At 37.8% G+C, this 24,460-nt stretch overlaps 1 protein-coding gene across 4 annotated transcripts in view; it reads right to left on the bottom strand.

The window, feature by feature from the left end:
- Positions 1-760: 760 nt before the first annotated feature.
- The window catches only part of Ttk (TTK protein kinase), a 42,668-nt gene continuing 18,968 nt past the window's right edge, over positions 761-24,460 (bottom strand). For 3 of the 4 annotated variants that reach the window (XM_038324273.1, XM_038324275.1, XM_038324277.1), the window contains 11 exons: positions 22,968-23,104; positions 20,420-20,579; positions 17,875-17,967; positions 10,810-10,967; positions 10,530-10,681; positions 9,416-9,540; positions 7,659-7,739; positions 3,844-4,020; positions 3,428-3,512; positions 2,834-2,931; positions 761-1,181 (listed from right to left, as the gene is read on the bottom strand). In XM_038324273.1, coding sequence (XP_038180201.1) covers positions 1,098-1,181; positions 2,834-2,931; positions 3,428-3,512; positions 3,844-4,020; positions 7,659-7,739; positions 9,416-9,540; positions 10,530-10,681; positions 10,810-10,967; positions 17,875-17,967; positions 20,420-20,579; positions 22,968-23,104 — 1,350 coding nt within the window. In that variant the 3' untranslated portion in view covers positions 761-1,097. The remainder of the gene's footprint in view (positions 1,182-2,833; positions 2,932-3,427; positions 3,513-3,843; positions 4,021-7,658; positions 7,740-9,415; positions 9,541-10,529; positions 10,682-10,809; positions 10,968-17,874; positions 17,968-20,419; positions 20,580-22,967; positions 23,105-24,460) is intronic. The other variant, XM_038324276.1, reaches the window with a different exon arrangement.

The raw sequence follows: 24,460 nt of genomic DNA, 5'->3' as shown, positions 1-24,460 counted from the left end.
TTGTGGGCCAAAAACTGCTCTTAAAAAAGGAAATCTAATATATTATTTTAAAAACTAATACTGTGTTAATGCAAGGCAAAGTTGAATATCAATATCAGGGAATATTTGAGAGAAGTATTCAGAATCTGGTTTGGAAATAATTGCACATATACTGTGTGTGATTCTTGCAAGGCACTGGGTTTGATCCCCAACATGGGGGGAGGGGGGAAGGAGTGGGGAACAGGAGAAAGAAAGACAGGCTCACACACTGAGGCCACATTTATAATAATCCATTACCAAAAAGTACTTAATAATGGCATGCAACTATAACTCTACAACTATACCACAGACGTCATGACAACAGTCTGATACCAAAACCCATGTGTACTATTAAGCATCAAAGGCAGAACTGAAAAAGCCACGTGCAGGCTTAATACTATAGATGGCATCAGGGCCACAGACAATTAGGAAACCTATTTACCATCTTTTTGTTAGTGGTGGTGGTTTGTTTAGTCTTGGTCTTTTTATTTATTTATTTATTTAGCTTTTGCTTTTTTTTTGCGACCATTTCTTTTGTATCCCTGACTGTCCTAGAACTAGCTCTGTAGACCAGGCTGGCCTTGAACTCACCGCTTGCACCACCCAGACCTACTTACAATCTTAAACCCTTTGGAAATTTAACTGATATACTTTATTACTAAGGTCTATTCTTAATCCAGGTCTAAGAATTTTGCTATCATGCCAGTAACACATTAAAGAAAACTGCCATACAACTTGGGGATGGTGGTGTCCCTCATGATGATAAGCTTTATTTACACAGGTCTTCAGAGTAAGAGGTCCTCTCTATTTACAGAGATCGTCAACAGTCCAGAGTCCCCGCTCTGTGTGAAATGTTACCAGATTAGATTTACAGAAAAGCATAAAACAAAAGCACAACTATATAATCTAATACAGCGCCATTAGTGGTTAACTTTACAGTTTTCTTAAAGGATAATATTTACAAAGATTTTTACTGAAAAAATTCAGGCAAGTTTGTTTCCTAAGGTAGATTTCCGTGGAGATTCAAGAGTATAGCAGACAGACAGATTTAGTGTTTTTGGTTTGTGAGTAGCTGTACATCAATTTCCTTCTGCCTTTTTGTTAAATGTCTTGGATGATGAAGAATCTTGACTTTCACCACAATTATAGCGTTCATAGAGAGTCTGAAATAAAAACACAAATCTCTTTTTCAATATTTTAGCTCAATGTATTACTAAATTAGTAAAGATTGTGATGAATTCTAAATATAAAGAAATGCAGCTCAACCTTTCCATAAGAGAATTATAATACAACACAACCAGCATATATGCAGACCTGCAAGATCACCGCAATCCCTTTACTTCTCCTTAAAACTTACTCATAAATTCCTACATATTCATTAGGAAACAATATATAATCTCAGAAGTTATTTACACTAATGAACAAAGACATTAAAATTATTATGTAAATAATCCTATAATTAGATTCCTTGTCCCTTAGTGTACCTCTGAAGGGCTGGTTAGCAGGATTCCTACCTGACAGACACTCCAGTCCCTTACAGAATGGGCATACTATTTGCATATATGTACACACATCTTTCTGAATATTTTAATTCACACTTATAATAACTAATACAATTTCCTGCATTTTTTACAGAATAATAACAAGACAGTAGGTATAGTCCAGTACACAAGAATTATTTTTCAGAATGTTTTTGATTTACAGTTGACTCTAGACATGGAACCCACAGATACAGGAAGCAGTTGAATTATTAAAAGTGAAGAAAAGACTGAAGACTAGTCAACATCTAGTCTTCAGATATATTTGCCATTAAGTAATATAAAATCTTAGTGACAGAGCGATTAATTCACCTTAATTTTACTCAAAAGAATATTTCGAATAACATACTGGTATGAACTTAAAATATGGAGACATGATATAAAAAGCAATAAATATAAAGACATTTTGTTCAACTTAAACACCCCAAGGATATTTTTTCAGCCATCAGCATCTGAGAAAAAAGTCTAAGAGTCCATGAATATATACAGTATAGAGAATATATAAGAAATTCATTCAAGATGGGCCCACATTAGCAATATAGGTTGACTTGATCCTACTCCAGAGAACAAAGTAGTTATTTCAAATTTCCATAATTTTATATTATGATTCAAATATCTAATTTGTAATAGCTTGGTAGCTAATCTAATTGATAAGCAATCATAGATCTTAGAAATTACAAGAGTATTTGATGACAATGAGATCAAATATCACCATGGATCTGAGTATGGTGTCCCATACTTTTATTCCCATTTCTCCAGAGACAGAGGGTAGGTGACTTTCTGCCTGAGTTCAAGGCTAGTATGAGGTCTAGGATACAAAGACTGAAGAGTGAAGGACTACCTCAAAACAAAACAAACAAACAAAATCAAGCCTCAAGCAACAGTGGAGACAGAAAGTCCTAGGAAGCTGACGAGCATGAGATGTGCTTTGGGGAATGTACCAACTGCCACAGAAGCTATTGCACATGATATATACTGTCATTTTCCTAAGGCTGCACTACAAATTGACTAGAAAAGATGATTTCTAGAGCTGTGCTAAGAATGTTGAGACAGTCTAGAAGATAAATTCCTATTTAATCCAGCTGGATCCCCAAGAACAATAACAACACAAATCAGAAAGATTTACACTCGTAAAACACGCTCAGAAACAGTAAGTACCAAATCGCAGAAATGTATTTCATCATAGATGTGAACAGTTAACTTTCCTTTCGGCTATGTGTCTTTAAGTATCTAACTCACTGCATTAAAACAGCTGGAATTAATGTAGATGCACTTACTTTGGCAGTTTTCAAAATGGAGTTAGGAGAATTCAGACCAACAAGTTGACTCAGAACATATTTCATTTCATCATTGGTTTTCCTAGCCACTTGGCTGCCTGTACAAGGAACATAATCAACAAAATGCTAGTGCTCATAAGAATATTGTACGTTCATTTGAAAATACACCTTCTGGCCAAGTACAAGCCTGTAATTCCAGCCCTCGGGAGGCTGAAGTAGGAGTGTTGCTCCACGTTTGAGGCAAGACACCTCCACCCCAATCAAAACAAACGAAAAATCAGTTTGGAGGTTGGGTAAACAGATCATGAATTCAAGGCCATTCTGTCTCCAAAATAACAAAAAGATATACATCCTACTTAATGAGTTGTACACTAGTGAGCATTATTGTAATTTATCTCAATCCCTTATGTAAGATTTTATAAGGAAGTTTTAAAAAGGCAATGTTATTAACTTTATTATTAAGCAAAATACTAACTTCCTTGAAGAAGTCAGGCTATAAGGGAGTGGCCAGTGTAGATTCTGGTTTTCAATAGTTAACACACTATTCATTCATGTTGGTAATCTAGTAAATAGTAACCTTTAAGGAAACAGTACCTGAATGGGGTTGAATCTGAACATACGGATGTGCGAGCAGCTCAGGGATGGATATCCTCTCTTTAGGGTCCCTTACTAAACAGCGCTAAAGAAAAAACAAAAACAAACAAACAAACAAAAAAAAGCAAGTTTTCAGACACGAGGCTGACAAATTAGCTTTCCAGATGACATCACACTACAGAAGCTACACAGCAACCATCTATTCAGATAACAGTGGGAGGCTTTCTGAGTCACCCTCTAGAAATTCCCAACACCTTCCATAGAAAGCATGCTTTCAAACAGCGTCCACCAGGAAGTCCTTTCATTAGACTACATTAAAGACAGCTGAACAACTCTGATCACGTCAACCATTTCCTTTAAACAAACATGAAATTAGGAGACATTATCTTTCTACATCCCCATACTGTTAATGTTACCTTTAGCACGTCTTGAAGATCTTTTTCTGGAATATCAGGAAACTCAATTTCATGATTAGGGTCAATTATGGCATGTAGTTTAGAGAGCTGATTAATGATATGCTGGAATGGTGTCTTCCCATAAGTCATATAGTACAAAATGCACCCCAAGGACCAAACATCACTTCTGGGGCTTATCTAAGTAGGAAAAGCAGAAAAAGTTGCTTTATTTTAAAAGAAAAGGTAATATAAGAATATTATATATCTGAAATCCTGATTATATAGTAACACTTAACATCTCAGTGAATATCAAAGTGTAAGATTATGCTTACATGACACAACAAAACATCTTTTCCTAGTTTCTAACTTTAAAACTTTGAAAAACTCAAAATTACTTTAAAGGAAATAAATTCTTGGCATCTTGTGAAAATATAACACTAAAAAATAACATACTATAAATTTGAATTTACTTGTTTGTTCCAAAATGATTACACTGTAATACATTTGTATCTGAACTCACAATATGTATGTATTTTTAAAAGGTTGTTTAAATTGTACGACCCATATCAGAGTATAAACCACTGAAACAGGCTGGACAGAGTCAGGGGCAGATCACTCACATGACATGCACAGAACCCCCAAGTGAATCCCCAACAGCAAAAATAAGATAAAGCATATTGCCATGGGTATTAAATAAATAGAACATAGTAAATCATAGAAGTTTCTTTTTCCTTGTAGGTTTACTTATTTAGTTTTTATTTTATGTATGTGTGTGTGTACCTGAGTTCTGGGGACTGAGCCCAGGTTCTGCAACAGCAGCAAGTATTCTTAACTACTGAGCTACCTCCTTAGGAGTTTCCGAAAACTTACTAATAAGTAGCCTTCATTCTCCCCCAGATCAACACTGTTAAACGTTCACGGTATTACATCACATTAGGAATAATCACAGCAACAGGAAAATGGGGCAGGAAAAACAAACACAGACATAAACTTTCCACAAAGGATAAATCTAAATCAAATGATACAGAAAGTTGGTGAGGGCCGGGGAAGAAAGAGAAATGGACATTCAAAACCCATTTAGTTAAGAAACAAAAAGTAAAGTGGAAACTACAATTCAATTAGGAAATGAGACCAAAGCATCACAGAGAAAAGGAAGCGGTTTTAACCCTGATAAACAATATTACCAATTAAGGGAAAGGATAAACTTAAAAAAATAAAGATTATGTATGTGCGTTTGTGCACGCGTGACACGTGTATGGTTGTCCACAGAAACCAGAAGAGGGCATTGAATCCCCTGGAGCTGGCGTTACATGCAGTTGTGAGCTACCAACAAGGATGCTGGTAACTTAACTGTCCTTTGCAAGAGCAGAATTTGCTCTTCAACACTGAGCCATGTCTCTAGCCCCATGGATGAATTTTTAAAATGTTACTGTATCATGAAAGCTGAGCCAGGTATGGTGGCATACGTCTGCAATCGCAGCATTTAGAAGGTTAGGATAAGTGATTTGAGAATTCAACGCTCATCTAGACAATATAAGGAAAGAGACTATGTCTCTTGAGAATGGAGTAAAGGGAAGGGAGGGTGGGGAGGGGAAATTTGCCACAGCATATTAAATCACTGAGCTGACAATTGAAAAAATTATAATCTCTAGATATAATTCAAAATCTTAAAGTAAAAAAGACAGATTCTAACTGAAATTACAAACCTTAGAAATAGGTATTTAAAATACTATAATAAACTCTGTAAATAATAGCCAAATTAAAACTCAGTAAACCCTTCATCTTTTACAAGAAAGGTGATGTTAAGGAGCCCACAGTCGTTAGCCTCTTGACTCCCTCACCTTAGCTTCCCAGCGCTGGATCACAGGCTCGCACCACCACACCCAGCTAAATCAGCAGCTTTAATTCAAGTACAAACACTAAATTTAAAACAATTATGATTTAAATTAAGAAGACAGGAAAATAACCAGGGTACCAAGGAGAGACAGCTCAAGAGACAAACACAAGATCCTAGGTTAAGTTCCCTGCATTCCTACCCAAAAGAGTGAAAATATTTAGCTGGGCAGTGTCAGTGGTAAGTCAAGCAATGTAATACCCATACCACATAATGCCACCACTCCAAGAAACCAACGCAGGAGACTCGCCTGAAGTGCAAAGCCAGACAAGGGTTCAAAACTGGACCCGGCCTTCAAGCAAAAGTCACAGCAAAACAAAGCAAAACAAACACAAAACAGCAGCAAAAAAACAGAGAACATGGAGAGCACAAATAACCAAACACCTAACAAAGACAAAAACACAAACTGGAAAGTAAAATACAATAGAAGTTGTGCATAAAATTAATATCTGGTTTTTTTTTAAGTTCAACAAAACCATGAGAAGTCTAAAGAAAACTTAAAAGGCAGCAAATATAAATCAGAGAAGAAATCAGAAGGCAAACAATTATGCAAACAGCTTTATAAAATAAAATATTCAACAAGGTTTTACACAAACTGGGCTGGGGAGACGGTCTGCTCAGTGGGAAAGCACTTGCTGCCCAAGTGTGAGGGCCTGAGTTGAGATTCCCAGAACCCCATGAAGTCAGGCATGGCAACCCAGGGCAAGGCGGGAGTGGGAGCCAAAAGAAACCCCCAAGGCCTGGGGATCAGCTAGCTTGCTGTACACCTGGGCACACTAACAACAACAAAAAAGACTATTTCCAACAGGCTGGGTGGTGACAATAGATACCCAAAGTCACCTTGTGCCATTTACATATGTGCTATGGCACAAATGTGCCCACACTTAGGACATCAATGTGCACACACACACACACACACACACACACACACACACACACACACCATACATGTGTGGACCAGCATAGGCATGGACATATAAACGCAGACATTATATAAGTTCTTTGAATCCCTAAAAGCCTAGATTTCTAGGGAAGAAAAGCAAATTTCTGCAGCAGTGAGTCAGATGCTGAAATGAAAACTTTCTCAGTTACTCTGTTTTCTTCTAAAATAAACATTATTCACAAGTCCAACTCACAGGGGGAAACATAAGTTATCTCACTGCTGAAGAAGAGGCAGCGTTACGGACATGAAGGTTGCTGGGTCCCAAGTATGTGCAAACACTGCAACAGCAAAACAAAGATTAGCCTGGTAGCCTGATGTATCATGAACAGAGAAAATGGGCCTCTGATAAGGGACATCAAGGGGGCCAACAGCACTCAACAAGATTGAAATAAAGTTGCCACTGGTAGGCTAATAGAATTCACAAGTAAATAAATGATCATTAAAATACACAAGACTCTAGTTTCGATCCCCAGTACTACAAAAACAGTAAATGCAAAAAATTAGAAAGGAAACAAACAAAAAGACTCCACAGGATATCAAGGAATATCATTTCTGGTGTCTAGATTAGAGTTATTGTTAAAATTGCCTTTAACTTAAACTTCAAAAAGCTCTCCCTAGGTCAACTTTGTATGAGCACACCGTGAAGAACCACCATACAAAAGAACAGCATTAAAGGACAACCTCCCGTCAATAAAGAGCAGTGGAACTGGTGCTGGGGAGGTGCTCAGTGGTCAGGAGCACAGGCAGCTTCTGCAGAAGACCTGGGCTCCACTCCTAACACCCATCCCACAGCTCACACACAGCCTTCTAACTCCAGTCTCGGGATGCAATTGCCTCTTCCGGCCTCCACGAACACTATATACATGTGGTGAACAAACATATATGTAGCCAATAACCACACACACATAAAATAATAAAATAAAAGAATGGGGAAAGTGAATCCCCAAACAAATACAAAGGTGCAGTTCGCGGTGCCAGGCAAGTGAGCTGTTCCAGTACCTTGGTCTTGACTTTCCCGTGTTCTCTTGATGAAGACATGTCTCTGATTGCTTCTGGAGGCATGTAATTAACTGTACCAACCTATTTGCCAAACCACAAAAAAAACAATGAGAACATCTTTCTTTATTTGTAAATACATAAATGTCAGATTCTTAGAAACTTGGATAATTAGTGATTTAAGTGACAGACTTGAAAAATTTAAATAACTGCCAACAATATATGTAAGATCACATTACAACTCCAACAAAGTGAGTCAGATTGGGAATGAATTGGCTCATTTCCGAGTGCCTGTGCTTTGTCTGTAACTGTGTTGGGAAATTAATATTATCTGCCTTTTCAATTGCCTAGGCTAATTCTGAACTCAGGGATTTGACTGTTCACTCACTTCCGTGTTCAAATAAATTTAACATTTTCACTTCAGTAAACCAACCAACAAATTAAGAACCAGTTAGCTTTATCTTTCCAAAATCTTTGGCCCCATATGCAGACTGAAATGGGCTGGAAATCTAAATCATATATAAGAGTTTCTATAGTCAAAAATGGTATAATCTTTTAGTTAGGCAGTTCTCAAACTGTGGGTCTCAACCCCTTTGGGGGTCAAACGAACCTTTCCCAGGGGTTACATATCAGATGTCCACCTTACATTTCATAATAATTACAAATTTACTGTTATAAAGCAGCAGTGAAAATAATTTTATGGTTGTGGTCACTACAACATGAGGCACTGTATTGAAGGGTCACAGCAGTAAGAAGGTTAAGAACAAAAGAAACACACAAACAAAGCCTGAATGGTAGGATCTTGCCATAGATAACTTCAAGTTTATCTATAAACCAATGTTCACCTATACTTTTGATACAAAAAGTAACGACTGACTGTCAAGTACAATTATTTTAAGTATAAGCTGTCAACTGATTCTTCCTAACAAAGTCTGATTTTGCTTCAAGAACTGACAGACCTCTGTCAGGAATCTGCATTCGTGGATACAGCAAGTGAGCTTCAGCCAAGATCACCTTTCAGGTCTGTCTTCATGTCACTAGTTTATTTTTTACAACACGGCTTCATTCCATTTGCTACTGAAGATTTTACTACAAGAACACAGTGGGGGCTACAGAGGTGAGCGTGCTGTACAATCTGATGTGAGCATGCTTGCACTTGACAAACATACACACAAACATACACACCACAAATAAGAAAGAAAATAATTCTTTTTTTAATGTAGTTGAGTGGAATGTTTCACTATTTCTAATAAAGCTCTTATAAATCTCCCAATTTAAGTGCTAAGAAAAGAAACAGGACAATGGAGAGAACATGCAACCGTGGTTCCTCTTTGCTCTGCTTCAGCAGTGAGTTCAGCAATGAGAAAATCATTCAGAACTCCTTGATATATTTGTCTGACTTTGAACTGCTTTTCTAAATCAAATTGACTATGGTTTGGGAACTTTTATAATCACAGTCTCTATTCTTTTAAAAAGACTTCAAATTTTTTGAAGAACATGGTCAGTAAAAAATATAATAATGGCAAAATACTTAACAGATATAAAGGAACTAAACCTTAGTACCAGCAATCACTAAGAGTTCTACCTGAAGCAAGGACTTGGCCTCACACTTGTAATCCCACACCTGGGAGGCACAGACAGCAGGATCAGGAATTGAAGGCTGGCCACTGATACAGAGCAAGGCCAAGGCCATTCTAGATTATATGAAACCCTGGTTTAAAACACTAAAACACAATTCAAAACAGCAAAAAGTGTCCTACCTGAGAATCTTTAACTATGCTTGTTGTATCTGGCTGCATTTGGTTTGCAATCCCAAAATCAATTAGCTTCAGCATTCCTTCAACTATTAGAAAATTAGCAGGCTTCAGATCACTATGAACAATGCCTTCAAAATAAAATCCATTATATTAGATAAAGTAAAACATTCTATGAACAAAAACAGTTTACAATCCCTGGATCAAGCTGATTCTTTTAACTAGTCAACACATTAATATTCATTTATTACACATTCTATACCTTCTTAGCAAATTCAGTGTGCCAAGTGCCACTCTAAACTTGCCACTTGTAATGAACACTTTTAGACCTGTTAACAATGCTGGATAAAGGAGTAAGTACCATTATCCTCATTTTCAGGGTGAGTACACTAATGTAATTTGACTGTAAGTGAATTGTTCAAGGTTACAGGGCCTAGATCTAAAGGAGGGAGGGGTTGAAGTGAGGTGTTTTGGCGGTCGAAATGTGGGACCCTGCTGCACACTGCCCAGGAGAGCATCACGAATCACAGTCAGAGAGCAAGACCTTCCCACACCACCCAAGAATCCTAATCACTGACTAATTATTTTTAGGTTAGAAAAAGAGAAGCAGAGGAAACACATTAAATTGAACATGTTTATTTTAAAGACAGGGTAAAGTGCAAAGAAAAGCTTTGAAAAGAACTAAGAACACATAAAAAAACAAAACAAAACAAACAAACAAAGAAAACCAGGGTCTAATAGTAAAGCACAAAAGCAAGAAGAAAAAAACCAACTCTGAGACAAGAAAACAGAAAATTCTTTGGAGGCTGAAGTACTGACCATCACCTTCTTATTTTTAGGACGTCCAGATCCTTAAGTCTAGGACCTCCTACTACAATCCAAGGACGTGAAGGTAAGAATCACCAGTTAATACAAGGATACAGTTGCATTGCACGTGTGTGGATTTAAGTTTGCATTCTGTGTCCTCTGTGTGACCAGTCTTAAGAAATGGGTTTGTTTCTTCATCTCTAAATAATCTTCCAATTAATCACTATAGGTAGGTACTGACAGAATAAGAGTATAAGATGACACAATTAACAACTATTTTTAACTTCATATGTATGAAGAGATTTTAAAATACCATGCTGATGGATTGTGTGTACTGCTTCCAACATGTTTTTCCAGTAGCTCTTGCGTTCCCACGGATTGATGGATTTTTTCTTTTTAAGCCAACTATTCAGGTCAATGTTTCCACATTCCATTACCAAGTAGATGTACCGCTCTGTGATTTCACTGCAATTAAAAATCAACAGAAGCAACAAAACAATAATTGCCTATATTAAATCAATAAGGATCTACTCTTTGCCTATGAATTATAGCAAAAATAAAGTTTTCTTTTAAAAATAAAAATGGAACCATACTAATCATAGAGTCGGATGATCTTATCACTGTGTTGCTGTAGTTTATTCAAATAAGCTATCTCATTCCGGTAACTGTCAATAGTTTCTTTATCTGCGTCTTCTAGGTTCACATATTTGATAGCATATATATGCTTCTTTTCACTCAATACCTGAAATACCTGCATAGACAGCAAAGAGAAAAGTTTAGAACACACCCTCCCCCTCTATAAACCATTACAATTCTGAAAGAAATACCATTAAGAACAATGGAAGATTCTGGGCTTTTGAATGTAGAAGTAAAGCAAACCCTGGATGATGAGCGAGTGAGTGCCCATTTCGAGCCCCTGTGACAATGGACATTCAAGTAACTCAACTGTACAAATGCCTCAAGTTTTCTACATCAACATCTAAGAAGAGCAACTTAAATTTGCTGCTATGTTCAAAAAACTCTAGGAATGCCTCATCCATGAAAGTAACCCTGAGAAAAAGACATTCAGAAATGGTAAGGATGACTAAGGCTATGAAAGACAACTTGCTTTTTTTTTCATTGTGCCTAACTAATATCAACAAGTTTATTTCTTTGATAGAGAATATTTTTAAAAATACAGTAACTGTAAGCCATCATTATATTCATTTGTGAAAAGTAGGGTAAGTCACATTTTCAGTTAGGTTAACAATATGTTCTTATGAGTCCATTTCTAAAAACACCAATAGGAAAATAACATCTGAAAGAGGGAAGCATGTGAGGGTACAACAGTATGTATGATGTGGGAGTACCCTCTGTGTGCTGTGATTACCATTAATGAATAAAGAAACTGCTTTGGACCTATAGCAAGGCAGAACTTAGGTAGGCAGGCAAAGCTAGAATGCTGGGAGAAAGAAGGGCACGGTGAGGGAGCCGAGGGAGCCGCCACTGGAGTCAGACATGCCAAAACTTTGCTGGTAAGCCACAGCCACGTGGCGATATACAGATTAATGGAAATGGGTTAAATTAATATGTAAGAGTTAGCCAATAAGAAGTTAGAGCTAATGGGCCAAGCAGTAATTTAATGAATACAGTTTCTGTGTGATTATTTTGGAGCTAAGTGGCCAGGAACCAACAAGTGGCCCCTTCTCCAACACATATACATCACAACAGTAATCCAAATCCAAAGAACAGTGCCTATAACATGTATCTATTCACTTTCATCCTTTGACACTGAACAGTGTGTCTGTCATTTAACTGTGACTACCCCATAGATACTGAGGATGAATGAGCCTAAACGCATGTGAGGCTCAGGAGCTGAAACTGCACACATCAGAGGGCCCATCAGGTCCTAAGCAGAGCATACTCTTCTTCAATACTGGTTTTCCCAAAGAACGCACAGAGTAAAGTGTTTCACTATGACATTTCATATATACTCTCTTCTTCCTTCATGTCTGATGGAGGAGGGTCATCTGTATATCTGTTGTTTCATTGGTTAATTAATAAAGAAAACTGCTTGGCCTGATAGGTCAGAACATATGTAGGCGGAATAGACAGAACAGAATTGTGGGAGAAAGAAAGCAGAGTCATGTCTCTCCCCTGCCCCCACCTGCTCATCTCCTTCCCAAAAGGCATCCTCTTTCCTATCATTCCTATTCTATTACTCTCTTACCCCAACTCCTTCCTTATGCTTATAACTGAGAATTTGATAAAGGGAACATGAAAAGAAAAATATTTATTGGAAGACTTGCTAGATGTTGTAATATACACTCTATTTTATATTTTGCTTATGGTTTTGATGTTGGGGATTAATCGATGTGTGGTAATAAATACTCTTATTTATTTTGCTCTTTTTTTTTCTTATGGTTTTGATGTTAGGGATTAACCCAGGGTCTTGAACCCACAACGTACATATTCTACCAGAGCATACCCCTTAGCGTACATATCCTATGTTTGCAGTCCAGGCAAATCTTGCCTCAGCCTGGCAAGTGATGGGATTACAGATGAGTGCCACAATGTCTGATGCTTTCCTTATTTGCAATATATTAATAGGATAGCCTGAAACAAGACTCGTTATTGTTAGTTGGCTTAGAGAACTACAGCAAAACCTAAAAAGCCCAAAAGCCCTGTTTCACATACCACCACAGCACAGAATAGCCTAATAACCAAGGAGAAACATTCAAGAAAGGAATGATGTCCCTATTCAGTTGCAGGCATCTGAGCAGTCAAATACTGACATCTTGATAGTAAGTTTAGGGTGGAGCACAAACAACAAACAAACTATTCACAGAATGTGGTTAATAGGGAAGCTATGGATAGGCGTGGTTGCACACACCTTTAATCTCAGCATTAAATGAGGCAGAGGCAGGTTGATTTCTGAGTTTGATGCCAGTCTTGGAAAAAAAAGATAAGAAAAGAAAAGAAAACTACAGTAGAAACAGAGAGGAGAACGGAGAACACTGGTGACTGGAAGGTAGGAGTTGCAGTTAAATTTTGAGTGTAATCAAGTACGCCCTGACCGAGAGGACACAAGCACATAAGCAAAGCCATGAGGAGAGAGATGGGCTGGTGACACACACCTGTAATCCCAGCATTTGGGAGGTGGAGGCAGGAGAACTGCTACAAATTCAAGGCTACCTGAGTTAAAAAGCAAGACATCCGTGGTGAGAGACAGAAGGAAGGAAAGGAGAAAAGATATAGGCAAGATCAGAAGAACAAAGACTGAGTGAGTAAAATTATTATTTGTTGTAATAAACTAAGCAAAAAGATAATAGCAAACTAACAACACCAATAAAAAGTAGATTCTGAAGCTACTCAAGAGGTAGGAAAGACAGCATGGCTTGCTGACAAGCTAGTTGTATATATGATAATAAGAGTAGTCAATAGGTTTTTAGCTAAGTAATTGTAAGAATAAAGCTGCTATTTACTACAACTGGAAAAACTAGAGAGTGAGTGTTTACACAACTGTCTTAAACACCTGGTAACCAAGAAGAGATGCTGAGCAGTCAAGTGTGGAAAGTTAGTCTGGAAATGAGAGGCCTGAACTGGAAATACAAGTCTGGAAGCTGTCAGCACAAACACAGCACTTATAATCACCACCCTGGAGAAAACACCGAAGGAAGCCTGAGTTCAGAGAGAAGGGAAGTGATGAAAGCTTAAGTCCTGAGGCCTCGTACTTAAGGTTCAAGGACGCAGGAAGACTGAGAAAAATGCATCAGTGTGAGAGAATAAATACAGGGCTGCGTGTATGTGTGTGTGTGTGTGTGTGTGTGTGTGTGTGTGCTTGCCAATGAGAACAACTACAATAAAAACAAACCCCCAATGTCTACTAAGAAACCTAAAAATCAAAGCACAAAACCAGTTTTAACGAAAGCTCCAATGATCTTGAGGGTGGCTCTGTGGGGAGTGTCTAAGGCAGAGATGACTGCAGTGGGTGAGAACCATGGCCTATAAAGACAGCACTCACCACGCGTTCCTCGTTACTCAGGCAGATGAGAACAGAGCTCACGGCACCAAGCAGTCCCAGAAGAAAATGTTATCATTGAGACTGAAATAATTCAGAGCCCTACTTGTGAAATTAATTAATTACCAAACCAAAGACTTAAACAGGCATGTGCATGATCTTAGGAAATCAATCCAAGACCCCAAAAGACAATCTCCAAAGTGAACAAAACAGTAAAGTGGGGGAGGAGAAAGTACAAGATATGGAAAAATACCAACATGGAAACTGAAACATTGAAAAGGAACCAAACAAATAATGGGATCAAATATTCAATCAGTTAAAAACTATACCAAGAAGTATCATTACTAAACAAGATTACAAGCAATGAGACTGAAACTGTAATCTAAAATTTCCTCTCAAACAAAAGTCTAGAACCAGATGTGTTCACTGAATTCTATCAAATTTTAAAAGACGAGCTAATACCAACACTTTTTCAACTATTTCACAAAATAGAAAGGAAAGGAACAGCACCAAATTCAGTCTACAAGGCCAGTGTTATTCTGATACCAAATCCAGACAGAGACAAAGGAAAAAAAGAAAGAAAAACAAACCAATTTCCTTAATGAACATAGACGTAAACATTCTCAACAACAACAATAACAAAAAAGCCTCAAAGCACATTGAAAAGGTCAAATGTCACAACTAAGTGGGCTTCATCCTAGAGATTGGCTCCACATATACATATTAATACATATAATAAAGACAGAAACCATATGATCATCTCAACAGATGCAGAAAAGGCATTTGGCAAAGGTCACCATGGCTTCATGATAAAAATCTTATAGCTTGTATGATTACACAATGCATGATTTAAAAATGGAACAATTAAATGGAAGGATAATCAACCAGGATTGACATACTGTTAATACATACTTGATAATCCTTGTTGCCATTTTGATAATTCTTGATTTATCTCTTAAAAAGTTGTTTGGTATGTATGCCAAGATACAGGCCTTAGAAAACTTAATAAAACAGATCATAGAGATATTCAAATCCAGACAGAAGAATTTAATAAAGAACCAATTTCAGCATTGCATGATAAGGCTTGAGAGGAACAGCCTAAGGTTTTCAAACAACAAACCTTAAATAAATATCCAGTAACTTTACAGGAGTTGCTAATGACAGATATCCCCAAGACTCTGTAAGAGCTGAATGTCTGTGACTCCTGTGGCAATGATTGACTTAAGAAGATTGAAGGAAGCAATATTCTTATATGGCATGGATTCACCTTTTGTGAATCAAATGTTAAACTCATGGTCAACTTGTAATAGAATTACCCCTAAAAACTGGGAAATGCCTTGATGGGCCTGTCACAGCCCACTATATCCCCCATGCCAAATTTGGTTTGGCCGTTTCCTGTCATCATGAAGGAAACTTCTTCCCAGACCAATTAAAAAACCTAATGCCTATTGTAAGATACCATACTGCTCTGGATGACAGAAGAGCTTTAGAAGATAAAACAAAAATTTCAGAAGAAACTATGAATCAAAATTGATATAGATTAAACCCTAAAGTTAGGGTTGGGACAGGGTTTTGTCTTTACGGGAAAATAATAACTAACATCTTGAGGAATTTAAAGACCTTTGGACAAATAAGTATGAAAAGAAAAAGGGAGAAGTACCAAGAAAAATATTACCAAGAAAAAGAATAATCTGATCTAATGCCATCTCTGAAGTCTCCAAAAAGATGATGGGATCCACAATAAAATTCCTCCAGGACTATGATAACACCATTAAACTGAAAAGTATCACCTAAAGATCGGCTTTGGACTACAAACTGCTTAGAACAATTTTGAGGTGGCTACTTGAGATGATCCAGCCTAACAGACTACTCTAGACAGGACCTGAGACAAGCCCTGCACTTTTCCATTACACAGAGACTGGACAACAAATGATACAGTGACCTCTCCCAGAACTTGACAATTACCCCGAATTTTTCTTTTCAGGATCCCCTAAAGATGCCATCACCCCCAGTCAGCAGGAAGGAAATTTAAGAACACAATATCTACATCCCATGAGGTGGGATGGGTGGTTTTGGTCTTTCATTGGGTTATGGATATTTGTCATTGGTTACAAGTTGTTATTGGTAATGGTCAGGAAAAAAAGCTAAATAAGGGAGACTAGATTAAGGGTTCTTGTTTTGAAAGAAAAAAAATGGGGATACAGATATATAGAATAAAAGGGTAGATTATCAATCTACTCTGGAAAAAAAGGGTGGCTACTGACATAAGATAAAAAGGTAGATTAATGGATCTACTTTTAAAAAGCAACTACTAGTTTTAAATGTTTTACATTGATTGGACTTTTGTATATTGTATACAAATTTTGTAAATCAATACAAAATTTGAGATTCATTTTGTTAAAACTTCTTCACACATTTCTACTCGTGCTCAAGGTATTGTACCTATACAGCTCATTTTAAACAATGTAATGCAAATTTCTAATTTTTGAAAGTTATTATTACCAACTGTTTAGGATAATAAGGGTAGTAATTGGTCACCTATTACAATTAAACCTGTAGTCATATTAGGTATGTTTAATCATGCTTCATTTTTCTTATATTAGTATAGCCTTTTTTTTTTTTTAGACAAAAAGGGGAAATGTAGTGATGTTTTGTATGTGTTTTAACAAATAAAGCTTTCCTGAAGATCAGAGTGCAGAGTTAAGGCACTAGAGGCCAGGCTATGGTGGCACACACCTTTAATCCCAGACAGAAGCAGAGGGATCTTTATTAGTTCAAGGCCACAGTGAACTCAGGACAAGTCTGAGGAGGCAGTCTGAGGACAGGATAGCCCCTTGGTCTGAGCATTGGTAGAGGTAAAAGGTTTCTCTAGTGGCTGGCTGTTCTGCTTCTCTGATCTCTTAGCCTTCACTCCCTATTATCCGATTCCCGGTCTTTATTAAGAACAATTAGAATTCATGCTGCAATATCCTTTGTAGGCATATGTTCCAAGACTCCATATCCTACAACACAGACACTTGTATATCTATCCTAACTGCCATTCTATTCACAACAGCAAGAAATGATCCCAGTAAATGTTCATCCACAATTGAGTGGATAATGAAAAATATATTCATAATGAGATTTCATTTAGCTATAAAGAAAAATAAAATCTGTAGGAAAATGGATGGAAATGGAAGGTGATAATGCTATCTAATATCTTGCACACTAATATAAAAAATAAAAATACATTTAAAATAAATCACTCAGATAAATTTAGGAAGTAATCTAATTGCAGAAATTTATGTGACTAGAGCATCATAAAATGGGGAACCTCAAATAAAACAAACTCACTACTGAAAATTTTTACTGAATGTCTAAGTGCACCCGCAGATCATGTCACGTCCTCAATTATAGCCTCCCTGTGATCATACATGGTGGTTACTGGCCACTGCAAGCCAATGTCAAGGTGATACAGAAGAAATCTGAAAGCACAGGACACTGAAGAAAAGGCATGAGACAGATCCAGTTTTAGGTCTAAAGAGAGTAACTTACTTTACAGGAAGGAGGGAAGGATATGAGGCAGCTTTTCTGGTTCCAGGGAAACAAGGGCTACTAGAAAATAAAACTGCTCCCATACTTGAAAAGACAGAGTGTTTTTATTTTATTTGTTACTTACCTTACTTGAACCTCCACTGCCTATCTGTTTTAATATGGAATAAATTCTTCCTTTAACAGAAATGCATTCATTTATTGTTGAGGATCCTGAAACCTAAACAATTAAAATATGTAAATAAAAGTTCAAAGATCATATATAAGAGACTCGTTTGCATTAGGTATAGTGGAATGCTCCCAATTTTGGCAAGCCTGAGCTACAAAAGACCGCCTCAAAAAGATTCTAAAACAACAAAAGTCGTAAAAGGTGAATAAGAAAAATTTGTTAAATTTGTTCAGAGACAAACCTCTAAAGGTGCTCCCTCTTTACCTGATTTTTACTTAATCTGAGCAGAAACATTTCATCTTTCTCTCCTATTTCTTTTCCTTGTGTCTCTTTACTTCCACAAGCAGGCAGTCACCCCTCCCATTTAACTTTATAGAAAAGCAATGTGCTAAGGTGCAGTCAGCTCCAGTCAGACAATGACATTTCATCCACGCCTGTCCCTCTTCTGTCCTGAGAGAAGTTCAAGAAGTTATGTAATTTCCCCAAACCTCAGCATCCTCCCAGGCAATCTACCAACAGCAGTGCCCTTTCCTTCTTTTACGGCTGGACGGTCTTGCTTTGTGCTTATAGAGACTTGAAAAGAGACGGTTTGCTAAGAGGCCACTTGAGATAGTAAGGGGAAATGAGAGTTTGTGATTACCAAAGTAACTAAACTGAATCAATTAAAGTCTGAATAAACTTCAGTTTAACTGAGCCATGTTTTAAATTCAAAATGACAGGATCTTCCATGAAGTCTCCTATAGAAGCTAAGAGAAGGATTCTAATTTCTTTATTCTCGGCACTTGAGAGTCTTAAGTCAGAGCTGTCTCCCATGCTTGTCTCTCCTTAAGCAGCATTTCTTAGACAATAATTACTTCGACATTCTTACTGCTGCTGTGTACACTTTTCAGAATACAGTGACACCAGTGAACTCTACTTCAATACCAGCATCTTCCGCTATGAGTCTCCTCATCCCTACCCACCTCTCCTCATCCCTACCCACGTCTCCTCATCCCTACCCACCTCTCCTCATCCCTACCCACCTCTCCTCATCCCTACCCACGTCTCCTCATCCCTACCCACGTCTCCTCATCGGGCCAAAAGCCCAATCAGTTTACTCTGTCTCGCTATGCTACCTACAACTTTTAAAGCCCAGGAAAACCTCCAGCACCATTTTCCTTCCCCAATCTGAAATCACGCCTGACTCCTTCTGAAGTCCCTCTAGAACATTCTCCAAGCCCCCTTCCCAATCACTTCTGAATTGCCTTCCAGATTTTAGCCAGAACAAGACCTGTTACCACTAACAGGTCCATGAACAGATATTGAACCAACATAAATCTCTCCCTCTTCCCCTGGAGAAAGGGTCTTCCTTTGTAATCCTGGATGTACTGGAACCTTCTATGAAGATCAGGCTGATCTCGAACTCATAGGGATCCTGTTGCCTATGTCCTGAGGACATGGACTGAAGGCATATGCCACCATGTTAGGCTTTCCTTTCACTTTGTAACTTACATAATTTCAAGACTGCAGACACTATCAAGTCTTTCCATAGCTAATATTATATAATCGATCATCAGGTAATCTTTTGGTCATCTTTTTAATAGTGGCAAACATACTTAGCCCAATGTTGCCTTTGTAAGCAATTTTAAGTACAATTCAGTGGTACAGACACAGTAGTCACTGTGGAAACATCAGCACAGTCCATCTCCAGAAGCTTTTGTCATCAAATACTGAAACTCTGTACCCGCTGCCCTTTAACAATTCCCCAGCTCCTCCCTCCAAGGTATGTAACCACTCTTCTACTTTCTGTCAATTATTTTTAACCAAATAGTTTAATAGATAATCACTCTTTTGGCTGTTTCACTTAAACAACAATATAAGCTAACGTTTATTAACTTTAAGTGTCGGGTCCTCCATGCTCTGCTTTAGGAGTTACACATGTAATGAACGTAACCTTAACAACCATTCCAGCAGCAGGCAGTGTGATTTCTCCATTTGTTACATGATGAAATGGGTACAAAGAGCTCATGTAACTTGCCAAAGATCACACAGCTGGTGAATCACACAGCCAAAAATCACCTCCATGAAGCCTCTCTAAAAGACCCATGTTCACACTGCGTTCACAGGTACTATACAGTAATTTCAGTACCTTGTTTTGTGTCAAATGGTAAATCACATATAAGCAAAATCTTTTGTTAGTTTACATTCTAAGTGCCTCACACTGCTATACTGATTATTCAGAAAATTCACTTTTCTAAATGAAGAGCGCATTAGCTATGGAAACAAAGCTACTCACAAATAGAAAGTAAGTTCCATCATAAGACAAGTTTTACCAGATTACACAAACTGGATCCTTGGCCTACTCCCCAAGAATAGGTGGGAGACACTCTAATCAAGAGTCAAAAAGTTTCCTAAGAATGGACAGGTTCTAAAGACCTTTCTCAAGAAATTGATACTGTAAAAGCAAAAGCTATGAAAATGACTGCACCTTAACACATGTCACCATAAAGCATGCTCATCAAACCTGTAAGTTTTGAAGAGGAGTACTGAGTCCTTGCTGCTGCTGGTGCTGTTGGTGCTGCTGTGGCTGCTGTTGTTGCTGCTGCAGGCAGGAAAGCTGGCTGTAAGGTGTCGATAACGGGCAGGCAGGTGGAAAGTCCTTCTTCACAACTGGAGTCCTAAAACTGGAGAAGATTTTTATTTTGTTTAATATAAAAATATTAACAAGTTAAAAGGATAATTTTAAGTCTTTATATACTCTAAAAAGAGTCACACAAACCTAAAATTGCCATATTAGCTAGTTTTTTTTTCATAAGAGCCAATATTTATATTTTCTATTTATGGCACATTACCTACTTTTCATAATAGCTAATATTTATATTCTACTCATATCAACACCAGATAATTAATTTGGTGAAAATTATTCTGAAATCAATTTTCATCCCCTAAAAAGAAATCCTTGTTAATAAAATAAGCAAAATGGAATTAAAAATATGGAGTAAGGAGAATTCTATAATAGTCTAGTTAAGGCAAAGGTCTGACCACAGATTTTAGAACCGGTTTTAAACAACAGTGTTCTATGACAGCCTGCTGGAAATAGCTGAGAGCCATCATGTTACCAAAGGTGTCTGGTCTTCCGGCTTGTGTGTCTGCTCAGCACACACCACACTCTGTTCCTCTGTCTGCTGTTATATCTCCAACACCGTAACAGTAGTTGGTACAGAAGAACTCTACAAATATGAACAATAAATAATCTGGGGCTGGAGAGATGGCTCAGAGGTAAGAGCACTGGCTGTGCAAGCACAAGGACCTGAGTCAGAACCACCAACATCCATGTGAAAAGCTGGGCTTGGCTATGTGCAGGACCATAACCCTAAAGTGTGCGGGTCGGAGGCACAAGTACTACTAAGGCTTGCTAGCTGCCAGTCTAGCCCCAGGTTCCATGAGAGATCCCATCTAAAGGGAAGAAGGTAGAGAGTGACACCCCACTCTGGCCTGCAGGTACATGTATGTACAACTGTACATACACACATGCATACAGCACACACACACACACACAAATATCTTAAGAAATGCATTATTATTTTAGCTAGCAATCATTCTTTGAAATGTCCTACATGAAATAAAATGAGGCAATAATAAAATTGTATTACATAAATAAGAAACTAGTTATAAAAAGGACAGTTCCAATTAGGATAAAAAATAACATTCTGAAAATAAAAAGTCAAAGGCTTTTTATTGTAGAATTATGTTATGCCTTAAAAACATTAAAAACATAGCCAACAGTTGAAGACTTTTTTGTTGTTGTTTTTTCGAGACAGGGTTTCTCTGCAGCTTTAGAGCCTGTCCTGGAACTAGCTCTTGTAGACCAGGCTGGTCTCGAACTCACAGAGATCCGCCTGCCTCTGCCTCCCGAGTGCTGGGATTAAAGGCGTGCGCCACCACCGCCTGGCAAGACTATTTCTTTTCTCTGAAATGCTACTCATTTTCTGTTGCAAAACCTTTATTTCCCCTTTTCATCAGCTCTGACCATCCATTATCCTAACATCCCTCATTCCTGTCCCAAGGCCTGCATCTTTGAGTGCTTTCCAAACCATGTAAATTATACACCTGACCTCTTTCAGGAGCCATCCCATTCCAAACACCACTCCCTACAGAAATATCTATCCCTTTATCCTTTCTAAGAATGCTAAACTTCCTGAAAAACATGTTCTCAATCAGAAAGCCATACATGTTGAAAAGAGACTGTGCACTCAGAAGATTTTCAACCTCTAACAAAGATTATCACTTCTACAACAGTTCTTAAATGAAGAATCATTTGGTGGCTCACGCCTTTAATCCCAGCACTCAGTTGGCAGAGACAGGTGGATTTCTGTGAGTTCGAGGCCAGCCTGGCCTAAAGAGTGAGTTCTAGGACATTTTCCAAAGCTACACAGAAATCTTGTCTTGAAAAATCAACAACGGCCGGGCGGTGGTGGTGCACACCTTTAATCCCAGCACTTGGGAAGCAGAGGCTGGCGGATCTCTGTAAGTTCGAGGCCAGCCTGGTCTACAAAAGCTAGTTCCAGGACAGGCTCTAAAGCTACAGAGAAACCCTGTCTCGAAAAACCAAAAATAAAAATAAAAAAATAAAAAAAATCAACAACAACAACAACAACAAAAACCAAGCCAAACCAAACCAAAAAAACCTCAGAATTATTATACATCAAGATAATACACATGGGGGCTGGAGAGATGGCTCAGTGGTTAAGAGCACTGGCTGTTCTTCCAAAGGACCCGTGTTCAATTCCCAGCACCCACATGACAGCTAACAACTGTCTGTAACTCCAGTTTCTGGGGATCTGATACCTTCACACCAATCCACATAAAATAAAATTAAATAAATTTAAAAAAAGATAATACACGTGTAACCATAACCACTTTCTCATTTGCATTTTACAGGTGATAAAAAATGATGTTGAGAAAAACAGTAATTTCAAAGTATCTAAAATAAGAAAGCAGGTTCAAGCAAGTTCAGTTGTCTTATTTCTATTTACGACCTTGCATTCTGAGCTTGATGCAAAGGTAATTACCAGCTCATGTAATCATCCACGGAATTGCTACTAGGTGTCTCACAGACAGACTTTGGATCAATCCATTTAGGAACTGACATCGGAGGTGATTGCTTTGAAACTGATAAGACAAGCGGCTCAACAGTGGGACACTTCTGCTAGAAGAAAATTTTAAATTCCATTACTTAAGAGTTTTCAAATTAGACAATGATATAACAGCTTAACAAATAAAACCTTTATAATTGTAAAAATATGAAAACCAAAAGATGATAAAACAGGTGGGCATATGTGTATGTTTATGTACATATATGCAGGAGTTTATGCACATGTACAGCTAGAGCTCACTGGTCAACTTAAGAGTGTTCTTCAGATGTCAGGCACTTCGTGTTTTGAGACAAAGTCTCGATCTAGGACCCGAGGCCTAGCCTAATGTATGAGCCTCAGGTCCTAGGACCCACCTGTCTCCATCTCCCTACAAGCACACTGACACTCATGATCAAATTCAGGGCCCCACACTTGTACAGCAAGTACTGACTAAGCTACGCCCTGCCCAACTTCTAGTTGAATTTTATTACAGTTCTTTTATTCCAAACTCTTAATCCTAATATACTCTACTCAAAGTGGTTATATGTCAGAAAGGCACGCATTATTTAACAAAACAAGACCCAGCATCTTCATTGTATCAGAACTATTAAGTGTTAAAATTTTATAAAATGTTCTTTTACCTAGGGAGATGAACTTCAATTTGGGGAAAGTTTTAGTTTTTAGAAAGTATTTGCACTAGATTGCACTGATTATAATTTTAGACCTTGACACCTCATTATAGAAGAATCACAATGGATAAATCTTTTTGTAATGGAGTCCTTTTAACTTTAAAAAATGGCTAAAAGACCTCTCTTCTTGGAATATTTTCTCCTTTAAGACCTCCTCATGTATAAACAGGAGTGCGGACATGTACACTGGGATTACTGGTGAGCATATGAGGAAGAAGTTGTAAGTTACTGAGCAATGGAATGTTAAAGACAGTGCTGCAGTGGGCTGCGTGCACTTGGTATCTTGAAGTAAGGCAGTAAGCACACAAGTATATGTGGTTACCATGAAGGATGATCATTAGAGAGGAGTTACGAATGTCAAGGCCAGCTATCAGACAGATGATGTATGGGATGGGTGTAGAAGCCAGAAGAAATTAGGAAGTTGCTGGCTTTTGTATACTCCAGAGCCCAGTATTAGTTTTGTTGTGGACCAGTCTTCTTAATCTGCGGGCCACGATCCCTTTGACAAACCTCTATTTTCAAAAATATTTACATTTTTTGACTCATAACAGTAGCAAAATTACAGTTTTGAAGTGGCAATGAAATACTTCTATAGTCGGGGGTCACCACAACATGAGGAACTGTATTAAAGGGTCACAGCATAGGAAGGGTGAGAACCACTGTTTTGAGACAGTCTCAGTATGTAGTCCTGGCTAGACTGGAGCTCACAGAGATCTAAATCTCCGGGAAGATCCAATGGCT

This window comes from Arvicola amphibius, chromosome 3 (genome assembly GCF_903992535.2).
Source record: "Arvicola amphibius chromosome 3, mArvAmp1.2, whole genome shotgun sequence".
In the NCBI taxonomy this organism is placed as follows: domain Eukaryota; kingdom Metazoa; phylum Chordata; class Mammalia; order Rodentia; family Cricetidae; genus Arvicola; species Arvicola amphibius.
The sequence above is the reverse complement of the archived record's forward strand: the minus strand, read 5'-3'. Positions and strand labels throughout refer to the sequence as shown.